Below are 18,567 nucleotides of genomic sequence, written 5' to 3' on the forward strand. Positions count from 1 at the left end.
TTTATAGAATTGTTGGTTATCTTATACAAACAAACTTATTAAATTAACCCTCTTAGTGATAGAAGCCGCTCTAGCGACGTTCATTTGTTTAATATGAATGATAGAGGTCGATGCGTCGACGTTCAAACATGCCTTCGAATTCGTCATCGCTGCTCGGCTATCTTCGGTTAAATTCGGCCGTTATTTACTGCATTGTGTACAGAAACGTCTCCTCTTTCCTCTAGATCTGTCTCCAGATGAATTGTTAAGAGAATTAACAAATAGCTGGTATTTGTTACGACGTTGTGTTTTACTCGCGGCCGCTAACCGCCGCGCCGCTAACCTATGAGTTGTGTCGGCGTGTTTTATCGGTGTTATTTCGTTTATTCCGATCGTAATACGTTCGAAATGGCGGATGATTTACGTTCACAAGATATTAGAAATGTTTTAGAAGAACAAATGAGTGATGTGAGTGACAGTGATATCAGTGCAGACAATTTTCCCGATGATTATAATTCAAATCCTGGTGCAGGCCATTCCCTCCAACGCTTACCAGGAAGACAAGAGCGGCTATGTATTGTATGTGGCCACACAAAAAAAGGGGAAGATCACGATTCTAGTGTCCAGGATGCAATTCTGGTGTTCATAGAGAGTGTTTCCATAAATTGGATCATTTTTGAAGACCAAAGTATCAAGGGAGGAAGAGAAAGCATGATAGTAGTAGTGCCTAAGAGTGAATGGAAGGGTTTCTTCCATGTACATACTGTATATATTTCCATCATAACAGTTTTTTCAAGTAAAATATTGTACGAAAACTGTATATATTATTTATCTTTATGAAATTTAGAAAAAAATGGCTATCTTCAAATCTTTGTCTAGTAAGTTTTATACTATGTGGTTTTTGTAGTAAAAAAATTTTTTTTTCAAAAAACTGTTTTTTTTTTTAATTTTTGAGCAAGATTTATGGTTATGTACAAAGGTAAGTAGTTTTATTTATTTTAAAATCGTTCTTTATGTTTTTATGAATATTTTGGTATATAATATGTTGTATTTTCAATAAAATTAATAATTTTTATTAATTTTTAAGAAACCCCCAGCGAAACACTCCAAATGCACCTATTATTCATAATAAACATATTCATCACTAGGAGGGTTAAATTAGGTTTAACTAATGTTTACTGTTAATTTGTTTTTTTAATGTTGTTTAAGTAAATAAACTTGTGTGTGACTTGTTTATCTCGTGATCATTTATCTGTCCGCCTTGCTTGGTATTTTTAGTATCATAGGTAAATAGTGTTATATTGTGCTTCTAGTTTCTAAATAAGTTTTCACTTCTTACTTACACATTTTTCTAAGTAGCAAGATATTGATATTTTTCAATAATACAAAAGTAAGCAGATCAAAACACACACATACAAAGTGCATGTGCATACAATCATAAATTTGTTTTTGTATTGTATCCAACAATAATTGTGTTTGAACTATAACACTTCAATACTTAACAATAAAAGTATACATTAACAACAACCAAAAAAACTTAGTTAAATGTAGTGTTATGTTTCCCAACATAATAGCATAATAATGAAGCAATACATCTGTATTGCTGTCATGACTAAAAAAGCATCAATGACATGAAATACAGAGCATATAGCTTTCATAAAAGAAGATAAAAATACAAATATATACAAGCAAATCATAAAAACAAATAAATGTCTGTTGAACTAGGGAGATTACCTCAAATTTGCCCTAGCAGAACTGATCTGATGACTCTCCAGTTATTAATCTAAGTACATTTTCTATAGACAGTATACAAACTAGTATATTCTTGTAGTACACTAATATTCTTATAGTTACTTATTATTCATTTAAATTTCAATTAATTGTAGTATTGCAGTTTTTCTTATGTGTTACAACAATATTAGTCTAATTTATATTAATATTTGGTTGAAAAAGGAGTTAAAAAAAATTATTTAGATGGCACTGTACTTGTCACGGAACGGTTCCGTGATATAAATTTTGAGTCCAGACTAGCTGTCACGAAACCGTTCCGTGATACAAGGCCAATGGGTTAATAAACATTTTTTAAAAATATTATTGAGCTCTGAGGTTTCCATTCTTGGTTCACGAATTCATCAATGGTGGAGAATGGCTGTTAAGGAAGAAATTCATGAGTCCCGTCTTAAAGAACATTCCCCTGAAGCTATTAACGGTTGTTGTAGATGGTCCCATAATTTTCTAATAATGAAGGATGGTTTCTTTTTAAAAGGTACTATGCGATGCACAGGTAAAATATTGTTTGTTGTATAATATATATTTTTCAAGTCCTTTCCAATGTGGATGTTCTTCTGGTAAGCTTATAGAATAATCTTTAAATTTATAGAGCAGTGACAGTCTGAAGGATTTGGAAGGTACATCTCTAGCTTTGCCTTGCTTCTAGTCAACCAGAATCCGGATATTTTTTCTGTAAGACATAAATCCTATTAATCTTTCCAACTGAGAAGCCACTCCACATAACAAATCTTATGTCTCGTTATAAGATTTTACTAATAAGTACTGTAGGCAAATTCTATGTTGCCAATCTATATGCATTGAAAGACGTTTATTCAAGATACTAACTTATTGTAAACATATTCACTTTTCTTTCTTTCTTTTAAAAAAAGGAGAAGCCGATCTCCTTTTATGCCTTATTCTGCCTATACTCATGGGCCACTGGCCTGTGCGAGGATCTTATCAAACAGAATAAGGGGGAGAGTCGATACAGTACAAGGTCGATGGTACTGATAAAAAGTGCAACGGTCATAGACAGGATTTGAACCTGCGCTATCTCTAACGCAGACTCAAAGTCCAACGTCTTAGACCACTCGGCCATCGGCACTCCCACTTCCTCGGTCTTTGTTTGGATGATTTATAACGTGGTTTATCTTCTTACTGAAATAAATATGTGTTTTGAGATTAGGAAACATAGTAAAGACTTACAAAAAGATAATATCCTCTTAGTTACCATAATTTGATTTTTAACTAATATCTCAATTGCTAAAATTAAAAAAATGGACCTTAAATTTGCTATTAAACCGTAATTTGATTTATTAATTTTAATAGCAAAGGAGCAATATATTTCAGCACAAATAAGTAAAGAACGAAACAAGATTGAATCAGTTCTGTAATCTTATTAATAAATCTAATAATTTCAGAATATCTTCATTTGTAGCTTAAGTGGGTTTAAGATGCATTTTCTCAATTAATAATAATTGATTTAACTTGTCCATTCAGGAGCTACTACAAGAAGCAGAGGCTGATGAAAGTAATAGCAAGGGGCTTGGAAGCTCCTTGAGTGCAAAACTACCTCGAAGTTACAATCTTCCCGTAAGGAGGAGACACCCCCGCCACCAAGGGCGGGAATGCGGTGTAGGTGTTTCCACAACCCGAGGCGGGTCACTACAGAATCTGCACGCTCTAGGAATGGGGGGGGGACGTCGCAGGAGTGGACGTAGTGGTGACACACTAGTGTCAGCACGCCAACGAGAGGGTGGCTCCCTCCCCACCAATGTGAATGTTGATAATGATGCTGATTTGGACGGTATCATTTGCCCCAACTACACATCTCGTGCCACACTAGAAGTTTCCGGATCCTGCAAGGATGATAATGGAATTGTCGAAGATTCGAACAATTTGGCACTTTTTCAGGTGAGTATTATTTATTACAAATTTGTTTTATCATTATTAATACAGCGGTTGTGTTCAACGTTGTGCTGGGGAAATAAGTTGTTAACACATGGTTAACTTGGATCACACTAAAGTATAGAATATGCTAGGCAGATACCAAAATATTCCAAAATAAGTGTTATCTGTACTTAGGCAGGAGTTATTGGTTACTGCCGTCTCCACATAGTTTTTAATAAAGAAGTATGTTAATTCAACAGGTTTTCAGCAGGAGTTTTACTTTAAATTCAAATGACTGATGTTTTGTTTGGGATTCAAAAATAAATGTCATTTCTCATTCATCACTTGTCACAGCTTTAGTAGTTATTTCTCATCACTTGTCACAGCTTTCGTAAACAGTCATTGCATCAACTATGTCAATGAAGTCTGAGGGTATGTTTAGACACATCTTTTGTTTAGGGAATAACATTCTTGGAACCATGTGCAATTCTGTCCTCTTGACTAGAACTACTCAGAAAGGTGTCCTCATGAACGCAATGGTTTATGACAAGTTTTGAAACACAATAATATAATTACATCTATTTTTATTTTCTAGTTCTGAATCTATATTGGTTTTCCAATAGTAGATGGTTTCTTACCAAAAATGTCACAATCTGGATGACAAAAGCTTTGCTCAAATTATAGCTTAGTACTCAAAAGTCTCATGCTACATAAAAACTGGGGTGATGTTATTGGCCACTTAAAAAGGAAGGGAAAGCCCCTGACTAAAAAGAGATGTTAACCTTTTCAAACCCAATTAGTTTTTCAAGGGACGTGCAAAAATTCCAAGCCCAATTGGACAAATTGTAAGAATTGCATTACAGATGCTTAACTCAGCTATTGTATTTTATTTTAACTTATAAACATAGTTATTTTGTTCCTTAATAATTGTAGTTTACAGGAGTATACAAAACAAAATTATTTGTGGGCTAATTTTGTTTCATACTAAATTTATAGGTACATTTATATAGCGATAAAAAAATTTTAATTTTCAAGTTTGACCATACAAACTATATAGCTAAAATAAGGAATTTATTTGCCACACAAATCACTTACCTTATTTTAAATGTAATTATTATTCTGAGAAAAAAATAAATTTGTTTCTCTTACTTAAAATTGCAGCTACTTCAATTTATTATAATTAATTTTTATAAGTACATGACATATCTTGTTTTGCAAGTAAACAAATGGCTATCTTATAATTTCACAAATCTCATACATTATTACAATTAATTATGAAAAATGTAAAAAATATATTTAATTTTTGTACATTTGAAAGAAGCATATTCCATTGTAAATTATAATAATATCAGAATCTATAAAAATGTTCATTACCTATATTTACAAAAAAATGTACTGCAATATTTACATTTAATTACAACAAAATGTTACTAACAATACAATTAATATACTTATCTATGTATAGGAGAAGTTGGTCAATTCATTTTACTAATTTTGAAGTAAAATTAATAATAAACTCCTTCCTAGTATCTCCTTTCTAGTGTTTTTGAATATACAAATATGAAACTAGATTGCATCTTTTACAAGAAGGTACAAGTGATGCAACATAATTGACTAATTGACATTAGCAGTCAGCTGATCTAATTGCAATTTTCCAGCCACAGAATACCACAATACAAAGTTAAAGGGTAAAAAAAATATACACATTTTTATGAAATACATTTTTGTACATATATCTGCAAATATGTGGCTAGTAAAAAAATTGAAAAGTGCAAGTCTGCACTATATGGACACCTGGAGTTTGTACCACTTTTACGAAGTATTGACGGTGTGGTTTAAAGGGTTAACCAGGTTGTCAAGGCGAGTCTGGTGAATGCTTTGAGCATTGTTTAATGATCCACCTTAACAAATGATTCAGGTCATTAGATCCTTCTGGTTGCAAATCTCTTAACACTCTGACAGTTTCCTCCTCTATAACTGGAGCTAAAGCTGGAGGTGATGTTGACTCTGAACTGCAAAAGAATGAAGCTGACTCTGAAGTAAATAAAGTCTTTGATCAGCCCTAACTTGTTGAAAAATTATTTACATTTATAGGTAAAAGTGCTCGGCTGCCCTTATAGGATCAACAACTTTTTCACTGTCAATAGTCAGTTGGATTGGTTTTCTGTCAGTGAATTCTTTTTAATGGTGACACCATACTGTTTTGACACATTTTAAATCTGAGCAGAGACTGAGTAATATCCTAAGCTTTAGCGATTTTGATGGCCCTGCTGTAAATTCTTCTGTAATTTTAAAAGAAAAATTTGAACTCAAAATTGAAGAGGTGGATTCCAAAAGGAGCTAAGTCATTTTTATAAATTTTCAGGAAATGGTAAAAACAGTTTAGATAGGTAAATTTGAACATATGTTTGAATTGTTTTAGAGATATAGGGTAACAATTTATGTTATTAATCTATTGATAGATTTTTAATTTCATTTTGGATATATTATATTAACACGTTGACTGCTGACGGCAAATACATGTAAATTGCACCAGAAGCTAAAGTCTAATATTTATTAATACACTTACCATTTGCTATCAGAGGCAGATTTATGGGCAGATAATAACGTCCGTGATCCAAAATGGCGGATTACATGACGTCACAGATTGACCCGCGGATCCGCGGGGTCAGCACGCGGAAAGAGTTTTGTCACACAGAGCGCGGCTAAAAAGTCTAATAACGCGAGTGGCTACCGTAAAAACAATCCAATTTGAAACTATTTCATTATACAGTGCAAAACAAAAACAAATAAAACTATATACAATATTTACAAGGTCTTGAGGGCATAGCTTTTACTGCTGGCCTCTGTGATATATGTCAAAACAATTGACAGCACAAAGTCCTGGTTTACCTGGACAAACAGAACATGTATATGTTGTCATCTTCCTTTTCTTTTCATTTTTGTAGCATACCCTACAATCTTTACGTTTTCTGTCACCCTTTTTATCCCGTTCTTCATTTTGTACAAGTTTGTGGGTTGGGTTTCTTGGCGGAGTAATGAGAGGAGCTTGCTGCTTTGGGGGTAAAAGACTCTCTATCAAACTGCTTCTAAAATCGTACAAAGAGAGTTTTTTGTCAATCGTATGCATATTGTGAAGCTGCATGGCATTTATTACTATCATTTGCATCACATGAATAAATATCTTTTTATACCATCGCAAGGTTTTACGCTCGCAAGGATAATAAGAGAGCATCTGGTCCGCTCGGTCGATGCCTTTCATGTGTGCATTGTATTGCACTATTGGCAGGGGCTTTTGGATTTCCTGCCCTCTCTTGTTCACAACCGTGACCATTTCATTTTCGAACTCGTTTGACACGTACATTACAGTACGTTTGTCACGCCATTTCCCGACCATAATATCTTCTGCATACTGAGCTTGTGTTTCCCCTTTCTTTAGCTGGGCGCTTTTCACTGCTGCCAGATTGTGTTTCCTATCTGCTCTCAAAGTTCCAGTGCAGTAGGTTTTTTCAGAGAGAAGCTTAGCTGCCAATTCAAAACTATTATAAAAGTTGTCCATAAAAATGGAGTGGCCATTTCCAAGTTTACCTTCCATGAGTTTCAACACTACCTTAGATGAATGACCTTTACCAGACAAATCTCCGTCTTTACCAGAGTAGATTAAAAATCTCAATGTCAGTCCAAAAGGCTCAGTAAGAGAATATAACTTCACTCCGTACTTATGGCGTTTACCTTTTATATATTGGCGAAACACCAATCTTCCTCGCCACAACACCATGGCTTCGTCCAGTGACAACTCTTTACATGGATAGTACACCTCGTCCATCTTGTTGTTGAAGTGGTCAACAATTAGTTTCACCTTTACCAAACGATCAGTTTCGTTTCCATTTTCTGATGAAAAATGTAAGCATCTGAGTATGAGGAGGAACCGATCTCGGCTCATATACTCTCTAAAAAGTGGCAAATTGTACAATCTATTTGTTTTCCAGTAGTCCTGGAGTCGGTTGAGACGAATTGAGCCAGTATGCAAAAGTAGGCCTAGAAAAGTTTTTAATTCTGCCACTTCAATGTCCTTCCATCTTGTGACACGAGATTGTGTAGTTGTTGTTGGTCCACAAAATAGTTCTAGAGCATATTTGTTTGTTTCAATGCACACTTTTTCGAGGAATGGATCGTCCATCAACATAAAAAAACCAGTCAATCGGTGAACCATTACCCGGTACATCTACTAGCAATCTATTGTTTCCGGTGAAAGGGATCTGTCTTAGTCCATTTGTATTATTAGCCCATGAAGGATTTATTACAATATCTTCACTATCACTACCCGAACTGTCAACAGCAGTGTTTCCACTGGATTCACTATCCACATCTGATGCTTCATCGTCAGTAGCACTATTTTCTGTAGCACGGTTGGCAGACATGGTGAAATGCGATATAAAACTTGTATAATATAATAGTACAATGTCACTACACCTGAAATGCGATATAAAACTAATATATTACAATAGTACAATGTCAGTACACATAAATAAACAACTCACTAAGAACGCATCACTTGCACATACTAAAAACGCGGGAAACAGAAACGAAGTACAAGTCAAGGTCAACTCGGAACCACACGCCACGCTCAACGAGTACGAACCGTCCCGGCCGAGAGCTGGGCTCACACTGAGCAATAGTCGAGACTGTGGCAACGCCCCGCGGATCCGCGTGGCGCGCACTGCTACGCCGCCGCTTACCCCGCGGATCCGCGGGGCCCGCACTGAACGTGTTAAAATTATTTTTCAAAATGGCACTAAGTCATTCGACTTAGCACTTTTTGGAAAACCGAACCTTACTTTAGGTATGATTATTTTACTTAGAAATAAACAGAGCTTCAATACAGAAATGCATTAATTTAATAACATTTCAAAAGTTACATTATTTTCAATATAATGTGTTTGGCATGGTAAAATGTCTTTTACTAAGCTGATTAAACCAAAACTACGACCTATTGTTAAAAACATAATAGCTTTTACAAAAAATGTCTGTGTCCGTCATATTAAATTTTATTATTTGATTTTCCTCACTCCATGTTTCTTCATAACAGGTCTAACCTTTTTTTACAAAAACGGTTCTTGCTCATCATACACACGTTCGGTATTGTCGCCCTCTCCAGTGGGATTTTTCAAAGCAACTTCATAAAATTTTCACATTTCAGGGTCCTGACTGAGAAATTTCAATAGATTGCAAACATCTTTCTGTTTTTCTTCACTTATGCAATTTTTGATTGGGACTTTTGAAATGGTTTTATAGGCTTCCATAAAAGTATTTTTGTTCTTTTTCATGACTGCATACCAAGATTTGTCCCCTGTGTACGTACTTTGACAACCTTCTTTTTGGTGTTTACTGGAATATACAAAAAATCGTTGCTTCTTGATAAGAAAGGGAATGGTTTTTTGAGGCGTTCGTTGCACATAACTTATAATCAAGTACATCCCAATCTTCTCCCAGCATCTTAACAACACCATAATTTTTATAGATAACCAAGTATTCTCTTGGGCTTTCAATGACTTCCTTTTTTCGAAATTCTTGTTCCATCCGACCAAAGACTCTGTCAGGAGGCATATAGCTATGACCACGAATCGGAAAAACATGTTCGATTGTAGAGAAGAATGGAATTTCATTTTTAAAGACATATTGTAACAGACAGCCTAAAACAGTTCGATTTTTGTTCTGGCCGGAGCACGAATCTGAAAACAACCTCAGTTTGCTTGGTTTATGAGGATCTTCTTGGAACCTGTTTTCAAGAACTTTAATGAAGTCCATTAATGCAGAACAAACTTGGTTTGAACCTCTTGCTGATTGGTTTTCTGTCCACGTGTAAATAAACACATTTTCCTTACCTTGGTTGGGCCCATGTATTACAAAAGTGAAATTAAACATCCAAATCTGCCTTGAATAATAAACTTCACCAACGGACAACTTTGGCAACGGTTGGTTTTGTTCCATTCAAAGGATACACAAACAGTATCAGGAACCTCGGTTCTAACTAATCCAAAAAACTTTTTGGCCCGCAATTTGTGTACTCTTAGTTTGGTCATGGTTTCTAACTTAAGCTTGGTGTCTGTTGCTGATTTAATCGTTAGTTTACATTCTTCACAAAATGAACAAATGTCTGTTTTTGGATCTCCAAAAGCTAAATTAAAACGGAGGTTGAATAATTTAAAGAATTTAGAGTACGAGCAAACCAGAACATTAGAGTTTGCATCAGTTTTCCATGTACGCCAAAGTTTTTTCACACTAAGTTCAGGAGGTAGGTAACCTCTTACACTTTTATGCCGCCCATAATGGCTCTCTCTACACTTCAATCTTATAATAAAGTTTATTATTGACATGGTAATACTCTTGTCATTTTCAGTGACTCTACTACCCCCTCTATTTTCTGGCCTAGACTCGCCGTGTTCTCTGAAATATTTACTTAAATTGCTCAGTCTTTTTCGCCCAACTTGTGTTATAGAGCAAAATGTCTTGGCACAGACTTGAACAATAGGCCCATTAGCTTTACGTATGAAATATGATGCAACACTACAGCATCTAGGGTTTTCCTTTCTAGGTCGTCTTGTTTTAGGCTGAGAAGTATGAATGTATTTATTAAAAAAATATCTTGAGCTGCTTGAGATTTATGCTTATTTATCTTATTGAAAAAATCAATAACGTCTTCTTCTGTTCAAGAGTCAGCTAAACAGCCCTTTTTAAGGTTATGTTTACAATCAATAGTAGGCTTACTTTTAGATGATGAACAGTTCCTAGCATATTTTCACCGCTTTTTGTCCCAGTTTTCTTCATTTCTAGTTCTCTTTCTTCCTCTATCTGACAAATCAACTTGTTTATTATATTCTTCAAGCAAACTATTATCACACATTATTTACTTCAAATAATAAACCAACACAATACAAAACCACCAAAAGAACACTTGTGACTGGTATTCCAGGTTAGGGATTTTTATGACAGATCAGCTGATATTTTGCGCATGCTCACAGACTTAGAGCGGTTTGGAATGAAACTCCCAGTGACTTAGCACTCTTTGGAAGAAATGTCATATTTCACCTTTCATTTTACATTAGACTTAGCTCCCAGTGGCTATTATCAATAACAACACTGTATACAACTGTAATTCAGCATTCTGAAACAACTAAAATCAGAAATTGAGAAAAAATTGACTTAGCTCTTTTTGGAATCCACCTCTTCAATTGTATATCTGATTGTTAATTTTTGGAGGAAACTTTAATTGTCTCTTGAAACATGAATACTTTTGGTAATTGGCTTTAGAGATGTTGGGTTTTTAAGACAGTTCATGCTTGAATGAAAATTGAAACTCATGAAAAGTACCTAAATTGTAAATGCACAGAATCCATTCAGTTGGAAACCTCCATTGCTATTTTAAAATAGAATAGTTTAAATGTCTAATGTATGCAGACCTTATGTTTCTGATTGCTCTATTGTTGTTTCTGTTGCATGTTGTCTCATAAACACTAATGATGACTTGTTGGCTGTAGTGGTCTGAATTGGATGTGTGAATCCAATTCAGACATCCAAATCTCTTGTTAATCAACACCTCAGTCAAGTTTATGATGACTTCATTGAATGCTATTGCTGAGAAACTGGTAACCCTCATAGACGAGTCAGTTGACCAGAAAAGACTACAGGATCTTAACAGGTCATTCAATCTTTTTGTGCTGGGACTGTTTTTTGTCATTCCAGTACACAGCTTTTCAATGATGAACAAAGAAACTTTTTCATTACCACTGGGAGACCTGCATGTTCTGATGACCTTAATTGAAAAAGTGTGTGTGGTGAATCCTTACCTCACTAACATCCAAATGTTTGTCTGTTGGTTCAACAAAACTTGGCGATTGATGAAAGGTGACTTTTTCACAAAAGTTGCCACACTCTCTCCTTTGGCAGAGGTGCGGCATTAACTCCTTAACAGTTTCTGACGTAATATTACGTTTGTAACAATGTTATAAAACTGTGCCACTGATCTAATATTCAGTTTCAACACATTTATTTTGTTTTACTCATATTCGTAGCTATATTATGTCATTAGTTGTCCTACTAGCGATCCTACAACTAGCGATCGCCATTCACAAAGTTTTGGCATTGCCCAGTAGTCTTCAGTACCTCCTTGTATTTCTTTGTGAACACTCGGCTCAGTCATTGTTTACTGAGGTCAGCTGTGTGTCAATTGATTTATATGTATTGTATGCTTGTGTATTGAAACAGTTGCCTTCTGTTTGTTTAGTTTTTCAGTTATCTACAAAATAAATAAAGAATCTCAAGAAGCCACAATTTAAAAATTATTTAAATTAGGTTGCCTATGCTAATCTGGTAACAAATATCTTTTGCAGTTCATGGCAAAATAAATTGTAAACATTGAAAAATTATTGGAATAAAAATTTAAAATACTTTAAATTTATTATTTGTTATAAAACAGAAATGTTTAAAAATGTAATAATATTATTAATATAAAATTTAGGCAAAAATAGCTTTGAAAAGTAAAAAACTAAATTTACTTTAATAAAATAACAAAAATCTCAAAAGCAGTATAATTTTGTTTATTCTGCCAACTGTTGACTGTTTGCCAATTAACTATTCTTGGTTTTTAAAATTTCATCCATTTTATTGGATGCAATCTGCCTGTTCTGATGTACTACTTTGTATTTCAGTATTTTACTCAATTTACATTTTTTTGTTAGGTTATCATGTTAGTCATTTTGGTATCGTTGCTAAAATTGGAATCCACATTATTCTTAAAACAGGTTTGCTTGTTAATATTTTCAGTCTTTGTTGAACTGTTTCGGTTTTTATAATATGTAGCTGCCTATGTGATGCTGCTCAGATTTTGAATTGGTTGTGGCATATGCTCCGGTTCAGTTAAAGTGTAGTGCCTCATGTTGGTTACAGGATGTCGTGGGCCAGTTACTATACCGTCGGTCAAAGTCGCACCGTAGGTCAAATGTATTAGGGTTAGTGTCGTGGTTCGTGATCTAAATTATGTCATTCAATGTAGGTAGGCGGTAATAAATGTTGTGGTTCACTTTAAATAATCTCAGGGTCCAAATAGGCAAAATCCTTGTGTAGATCAACAATTCACTGTGTTGAATTTTGAAGATAAAGGTAATTGATTAATTGTATGTTTACAAATGTTCACAGTACTTATTGGATTGTCACTGATTTATAAAAATGTAAATTGTATCAAAATGGCATTTTAATGTACGTCTTTACACTGAAATTTTTCAATTTATCTCAGACTTGTCCAAATTGACTAATTCATTTAAAAGGTTTTAAATTTTGCGAGTCTATTAATGTTTCCTGGCTATTAATTTGAAATAATTGCTGATCAGAGTTGTATTAGCCGAGCCTGTGTTGTTTTCAGCCTTATGTTGTTTTACAGATCTATCTTCACTTGTTGTAATGTTGACCCCACATTTTATTCATGCCGTCTATTGCCGCACTGAGAAAGCTCGGATGAGGTGGGAATTTAAAAATCAGTTTCTGTAGCTACCACGTTTAAGTAAAGTACCACAATGCTAACAGCTATGTTTTCCACTTCTTTATAATTGTGAATAAAAAATGGCTTCTAATTTATAAATAACTCTTTCTAGGATCATTATGTATTTTTTTGTGGGTCTCCTGTTTTATCGAAGTACTACAGTACCAACAGTTTTAAATATTGTTCCCAATAACTATAATAAGAAGGCTAGTATAAAAAATAGAATTTAGTCGAGTGAAGTAACTGAAAAATAAATACTGCTTCTTTCTAAGATTATTATGTGTTTTCCATAAGGAATGGGATACAGTGTGGACCAGTTTTTGTTAACATTTATTTAAAGTAAATTATTTTAAGACGGTATAATATAGCATTTAAATGTTTTTCTGTGAGACAAGAACAGTCTCTTTGTATGCATTTCGTTATTTCGAAATAAGACTTGTACATTGGAGAAATAAAAGATTTTAACAAATTGTCTTTCTTATAATTTGCAAGTTTGAAATAGTTTCAAGTGTAGAAATAAATATTGTCCTATTCCAAAACTAGGTGCAACAATGTGCACTGTACTGGCTCTTATTGTCACTTTTTGTGTTCTGTTGTTTTATATTCAAGATCAATATTTTATTTACAATTGTAATGAGACACTTTTTGGCTAATTTTATATTTTTATTCAGGGAAATTGTGTGCCTAGTGGTACAGAGCATCTCCAACCTGGACCAAACTATAACACATCCACACGCTCCTCAGGCCAAAATCCAACCAAAGACGATGATATTGACAACAAATTTGCATCAACGATGAGTAAGTATTTACATGTTTTTATATTTGTACTAGTATCAGTGGCGTAACTAGACAGAGTCGCGCCCCCATTCCGCATCGTACTGAAATGGCGCCCCCTGCCTGTCTGGCTCCTAACACCCCCCCCCCCTTCTCTCCGTACCTGACCTACACGCATCGTTATAATTATAGCCTACTATCCCCTGGCAATCATATCCTTTATTCTCATGATGTAATCACCTCTAGATAACGGTAAATTTGTAATATGAAAACAAACCTTTAACCTTTTTAAGAGTGGCTTAAATTTGTTGTAAATAGTTGATATCCCGTCTGTGCAAATGTTTATTTTTATACTTTTGTAAAAAGATCAAAAAAAGAAAAGAAAACTTATAAAATGAAGTTATTTCATCATAATTATTATATATTAATGAAACTATCTCAAACATGTAAAATAAAATAGAAAAAATTGAAGACATGTTAATTAATTCCATTTATTTAAACCCTCTCCCTTATTAAAACTGTGAAGATATTTTTCAGCTAACATCTTCATGTTGATCCTACGACCCGTTCATGTTTCTATGCTCAAGACTCCCAAATCGCTCAGCCTGTATTAGGTCATATGGGTTTTTTTCTCAAATAATTCTTTATGAGCGTTGAGTTTAGAAACATGACCTGAAAATTTATATAAGATTAAAAAACTATGTTGTTAACATATATGGCCATTTCAGGTTATAATACAAGTATATAATTTAAAGGGTATAAATAACTCTTCTTAACACAAAAATTAATTTAAGTTTAGTACGGGTTTATTATGATATTTTGGTGATTACGAACCTTTCCGCTTGACGCTGACGAAACTGGGAGAGACAAGAACAGCATCATCGCTGTTGCAGACATCAGGAAGGCTGCCTTGACAAAGTCACGTTTTCTATCATTAAATATGAGGCAATCCTTAACCTTTATTTCAATCCTCTTGTTTTTATTTCATCCGAAACAATATTCTGAAACCACGAATGTTTGTCTCCAACCCGTGTGAAACTTCTCCTCATACATCACAACAAAACTTCCTGGCTGAAAAAATTATCATCATCAACTTTATTCTCTGTGAGGTACTTTGAGATAAAAAGATGAACTTATCGTTAATCCTTACCATAGCTCTCAAAAACGTCTGGAGATTTTTGAGGGAATAAACATTATCCAAGCTCCTGTAAAATAATTTTACTTTGAATTCTGTGCAATGGATTAGACAATTCAACAATCGTTGGGTCAGTTTCTGTCAAAAAAGTTTTTTACTTTTTTACATCGTTTAAGGTCGCAGAGAATACTCAATATTCCATCCCCCTGGCTAGCGTTTCAGCTATCTTTAACAACCACCTACAAACTCAATTTCCTTGCTCCTTTAGTTTCATACATACTCTTTCCAAGAAGGCTGTTAGCTTCGTCAAATGTAACATCCTCTTTTTGTAAGTGTTTTAGATGTAATAGTATAATTCCTCGTCTAAAACCTTACTTTATGGGAAAGTAAGCATCAATACAAATTGAAAACTTACTCCATTTTTTTTTTGAGTCCAGTTGCCTCTAAAACCTCTTTACTTCTTTTTAGAAGTCAGAATAATTAATCGTCAAACAGACACAGCTTAAGACAGAAACAAATTTACAACCTTTATGGGCCATTTAGAACAACGTACTAGATGAACCAACGGGTCGGAGCACAATCTTTTGAGTGGTCCCCCTTGCTAAGTATAGAACCGCCCTATGCTCCCATAGATTTCTCTCTCAAAGCTTGCCATCTTGGCAGGCTTTCGCCGAAAAACAACGTAAATTATGATTGACCAAATCGAAAAATAAAATCATTTCTGTTATGTTCAGTACTGGATTCATTGAGTACCAAATTTAATATTATGCGAGGCACAATGCACGTACTCTGCATTTGGGGCGACTTTTGCTTTAATTCTAGATTGATACCAGAATTAGTTTCCACTCATTACGGCTAGCCCCGTCATAAACCCTGGCCTCAACACTTTTCAATTTTAATGTTGTTTTCTTCTTCCAAAAATTACAAACCTCGTTTAGTAAATTTTTTTTTCCCGCATTTTGCCTGTAAGAGCTATGAACCCTAAGAATGAATCTTTAATTTCAAGTTTTTCTAGTATTATGTGACTGCCACAATGTCGTATTATATCGATAGTTGATCAGTTTTGAGACGTCTTTGAGTGGTGTCCCTAATACCAGAGAGAAAAAAGGAGCTGCTTGGATTCTCACTTACAACTTCATCCAGAACATGTGCTGTGAACGCAAACATGGATCATTTCATTTTGGATTTTGGGAGACAAATACTTAACTTTGCCTTTGATCGTTTTCTGTAAGTGACTTTTATAGAAGAGGAATCTTAACGTGGACAACAAATCTATAATATTCAAAAGTTTCCAGAAGTAGTGTCCACTGTTTCCATATTTTCATCTCCGATGCCCTCTTAACGCTAAGTTACAAGTAGCCATAGTTATTACACACATCTAAATAGATCCTGGTGTTTTGAGAATCTCACAATAACTCAGTGTTCATACTATTGAATAAGGTGATTTTGCATCTTGGGTATTTTTTTACGGTACTCATATGCTTAAACATTGAATTTAAGTGAATACGAGATGTTTCCATGTTCTTTAATTTTTTTGCTTAAACCATGCCAATCATTATTAGACCTTTACACCAAAGCACTTTAAATTTAATTAGGACAGTTTCTGTCAAGACGAACAACCAACAAGGTTCACAGTAAAATAACGCCATTTAATAAAGGTAATAACAGAAGCCAAAACCGATTTCTAGTTGTTTGGCCCTATTTGGCAATTATGTAATAAAAAATCACTGCTAAAGAGAATCTATATGTTTGTCGAGTCTTTAGGAAAAGGCCCTGGGGGCCCTACATGGTTCCAGAATTCAAAATGAAAGTTTTATCATCTTCTTTTAAGAGGGATACTCCTTCATTAGTGTAGAGAGCCCAATGTCAGTTTTAAAAACACCACGTTTTGACTGATTTCATTAGTATCAATATGCAAGAACACAGTTTTTAATCAATGTCTACGGTACAGCTACAGCTATCATTATTTATCTTAACTTCAAACACAACGTCTGGTTTCGTTATTTGTGAATTCATGTGGGGTCTGATTAGATGTTCCATTTTCCTGTCCTCATGGTAAGGTAGGGTCAAACTTATTCACTACACTCACAAATTAAACTCGGAAGTTATTTGTTTCCTTACACTGTCATTTTTTTTACAAAGAGAAATGTCAATTTAAAAAATAGATCAATTTTTTGGTGTTTTTTTGCTTTTTCTTCTCCTCCTTCTTCCGCTTCGGTATTCTTGCAACCACTATGGATTTTTAATGACATTTTTGTTTAATAATTGAATTAGTTTTCTAGTACTTCGTCCCATAATATAAGTTTCCTTAAGGAGAGTGTAGTTTGCAAACACTTTTCACCGCCACCAACAGTGTAGTCTACTGAATAAATCACAACTTTCCGAAAATGCAGTAAGCAACGTAACGAGTAATGAATTATATACTGAGTGACAAGGAACCACAGTATACTGTGAAGAAATACCTAACAATCAATGGGTACTTGGTAGTGTGAGGAGGGAGGGAGGGGAGTATTCAAGTCCGACAACATAGACACAAGGCAGTACAGGCGCACGCACACCCCCTACGCTCACACACGTGTCCTAAAGCGCCTTAAAATACACTTCGCGTGGCGGTTCAGCAAATAGATTGCCTGCTTTAGTTAGAAGGCGTTTATATCTAAAACAAGAAATGATAAGAGGCCTACGATATTCTCGCTAAGCATCATTTATAACAAAAAAAATTTAAGGAATTACAATGAAAAATAGAGATATTCAAACCTTAAGAAATTTTGTAAAATCGGTATAATTTTTTTTTATTTTTTCATTCCTTCCGTGTGGGCCCCCTTGACACCGCCGCGCCGCCGCCCCCTCGAGCCCCCCCCCCCCGGCCCCCCCCCCCCCGACCCCCCTCCTGGGCCCCGCCCCGGCCCGCTCCCGCCACTCGAGCATCCCCTGCCCTTCGCCCCCCGGCGCCCCACCGCCCCCCCCCAGCCCCATCCCATGCAGACCCTCCCCTCTTCTTCTCCCCGCGCCCCCCCCCCCCCTCCCCCCTGCCCCGCCGCGCGCCCCACACGCAGCCCTCCGCCCCCCGTCCCCCGCACCACCCGCCCCCCCCGCTCCGGGCGCGCCCGCGGCCCCCCCCGCGCACGTTGCCCCCGTTCCCCTCCCCCCCCGTCCCTCGCCCCCTCTGGCGGCCCGGGACCCTGTCCCCCCCCGCCCCCGCCTCCCCTCCGCCGATGGCGCTTCCGCACCCCCCCGCCTCCCCCTCTCCCAAGCCCCCGCATGCCGTGCCCCCCCCGCCCACCGAACCCCCTCACCCTTCGCCGCCCCACTGCGCCCCCCTCCGCGCCCCCTGTCGGACCGGGACTCACCACCTCGCCCGAGTGTGCACGTGCCCCCACCCACGTCCTCCCCCCGCCACCCGGGCTGATGCCCCGCCGCCCCTCATGTCACCCACCCACGCCGCTGCCCCCCTCGCCCCCTCCGTGCCCTTCGCCCCCCCCCG

General features: G+C 36.1%; 1 protein-coding gene across 2 annotated transcripts in view; it reads left to right on the forward strand.

Annotated features, from left to right (window-relative positions):
* Positions 1 to 18,567, forward strand: part of LOC124369299 — a 137,123-nt gene that overhangs the window by 20,553 nt on the left and 98,003 nt on the right. For both annotated transcript variants that reach the window (XM_046827235.1, XM_046827236.1), the window contains exons 3-4: positions 3,250 to 3,663; positions 13,846 to 13,972. In XM_046827235.1, the coding sequence (XP_046683191.1) occupies positions 3,250 to 3,663; positions 13,846 to 13,972 (541 nt within the window). The remainder of the gene's footprint in view (positions 1 to 3,249; positions 3,664 to 13,845; positions 13,973 to 18,567) is intronic.

This window comes from Homalodisca vitripennis, chromosome X (genome assembly GCF_021130785.1).
Source record: "Homalodisca vitripennis isolate AUS2020 chromosome X, UT_GWSS_2.1, whole genome shotgun sequence".
In the NCBI taxonomy this organism is placed as follows: domain Eukaryota; kingdom Metazoa; phylum Arthropoda; class Insecta; order Hemiptera; family Cicadellidae; genus Homalodisca; species Homalodisca vitripennis.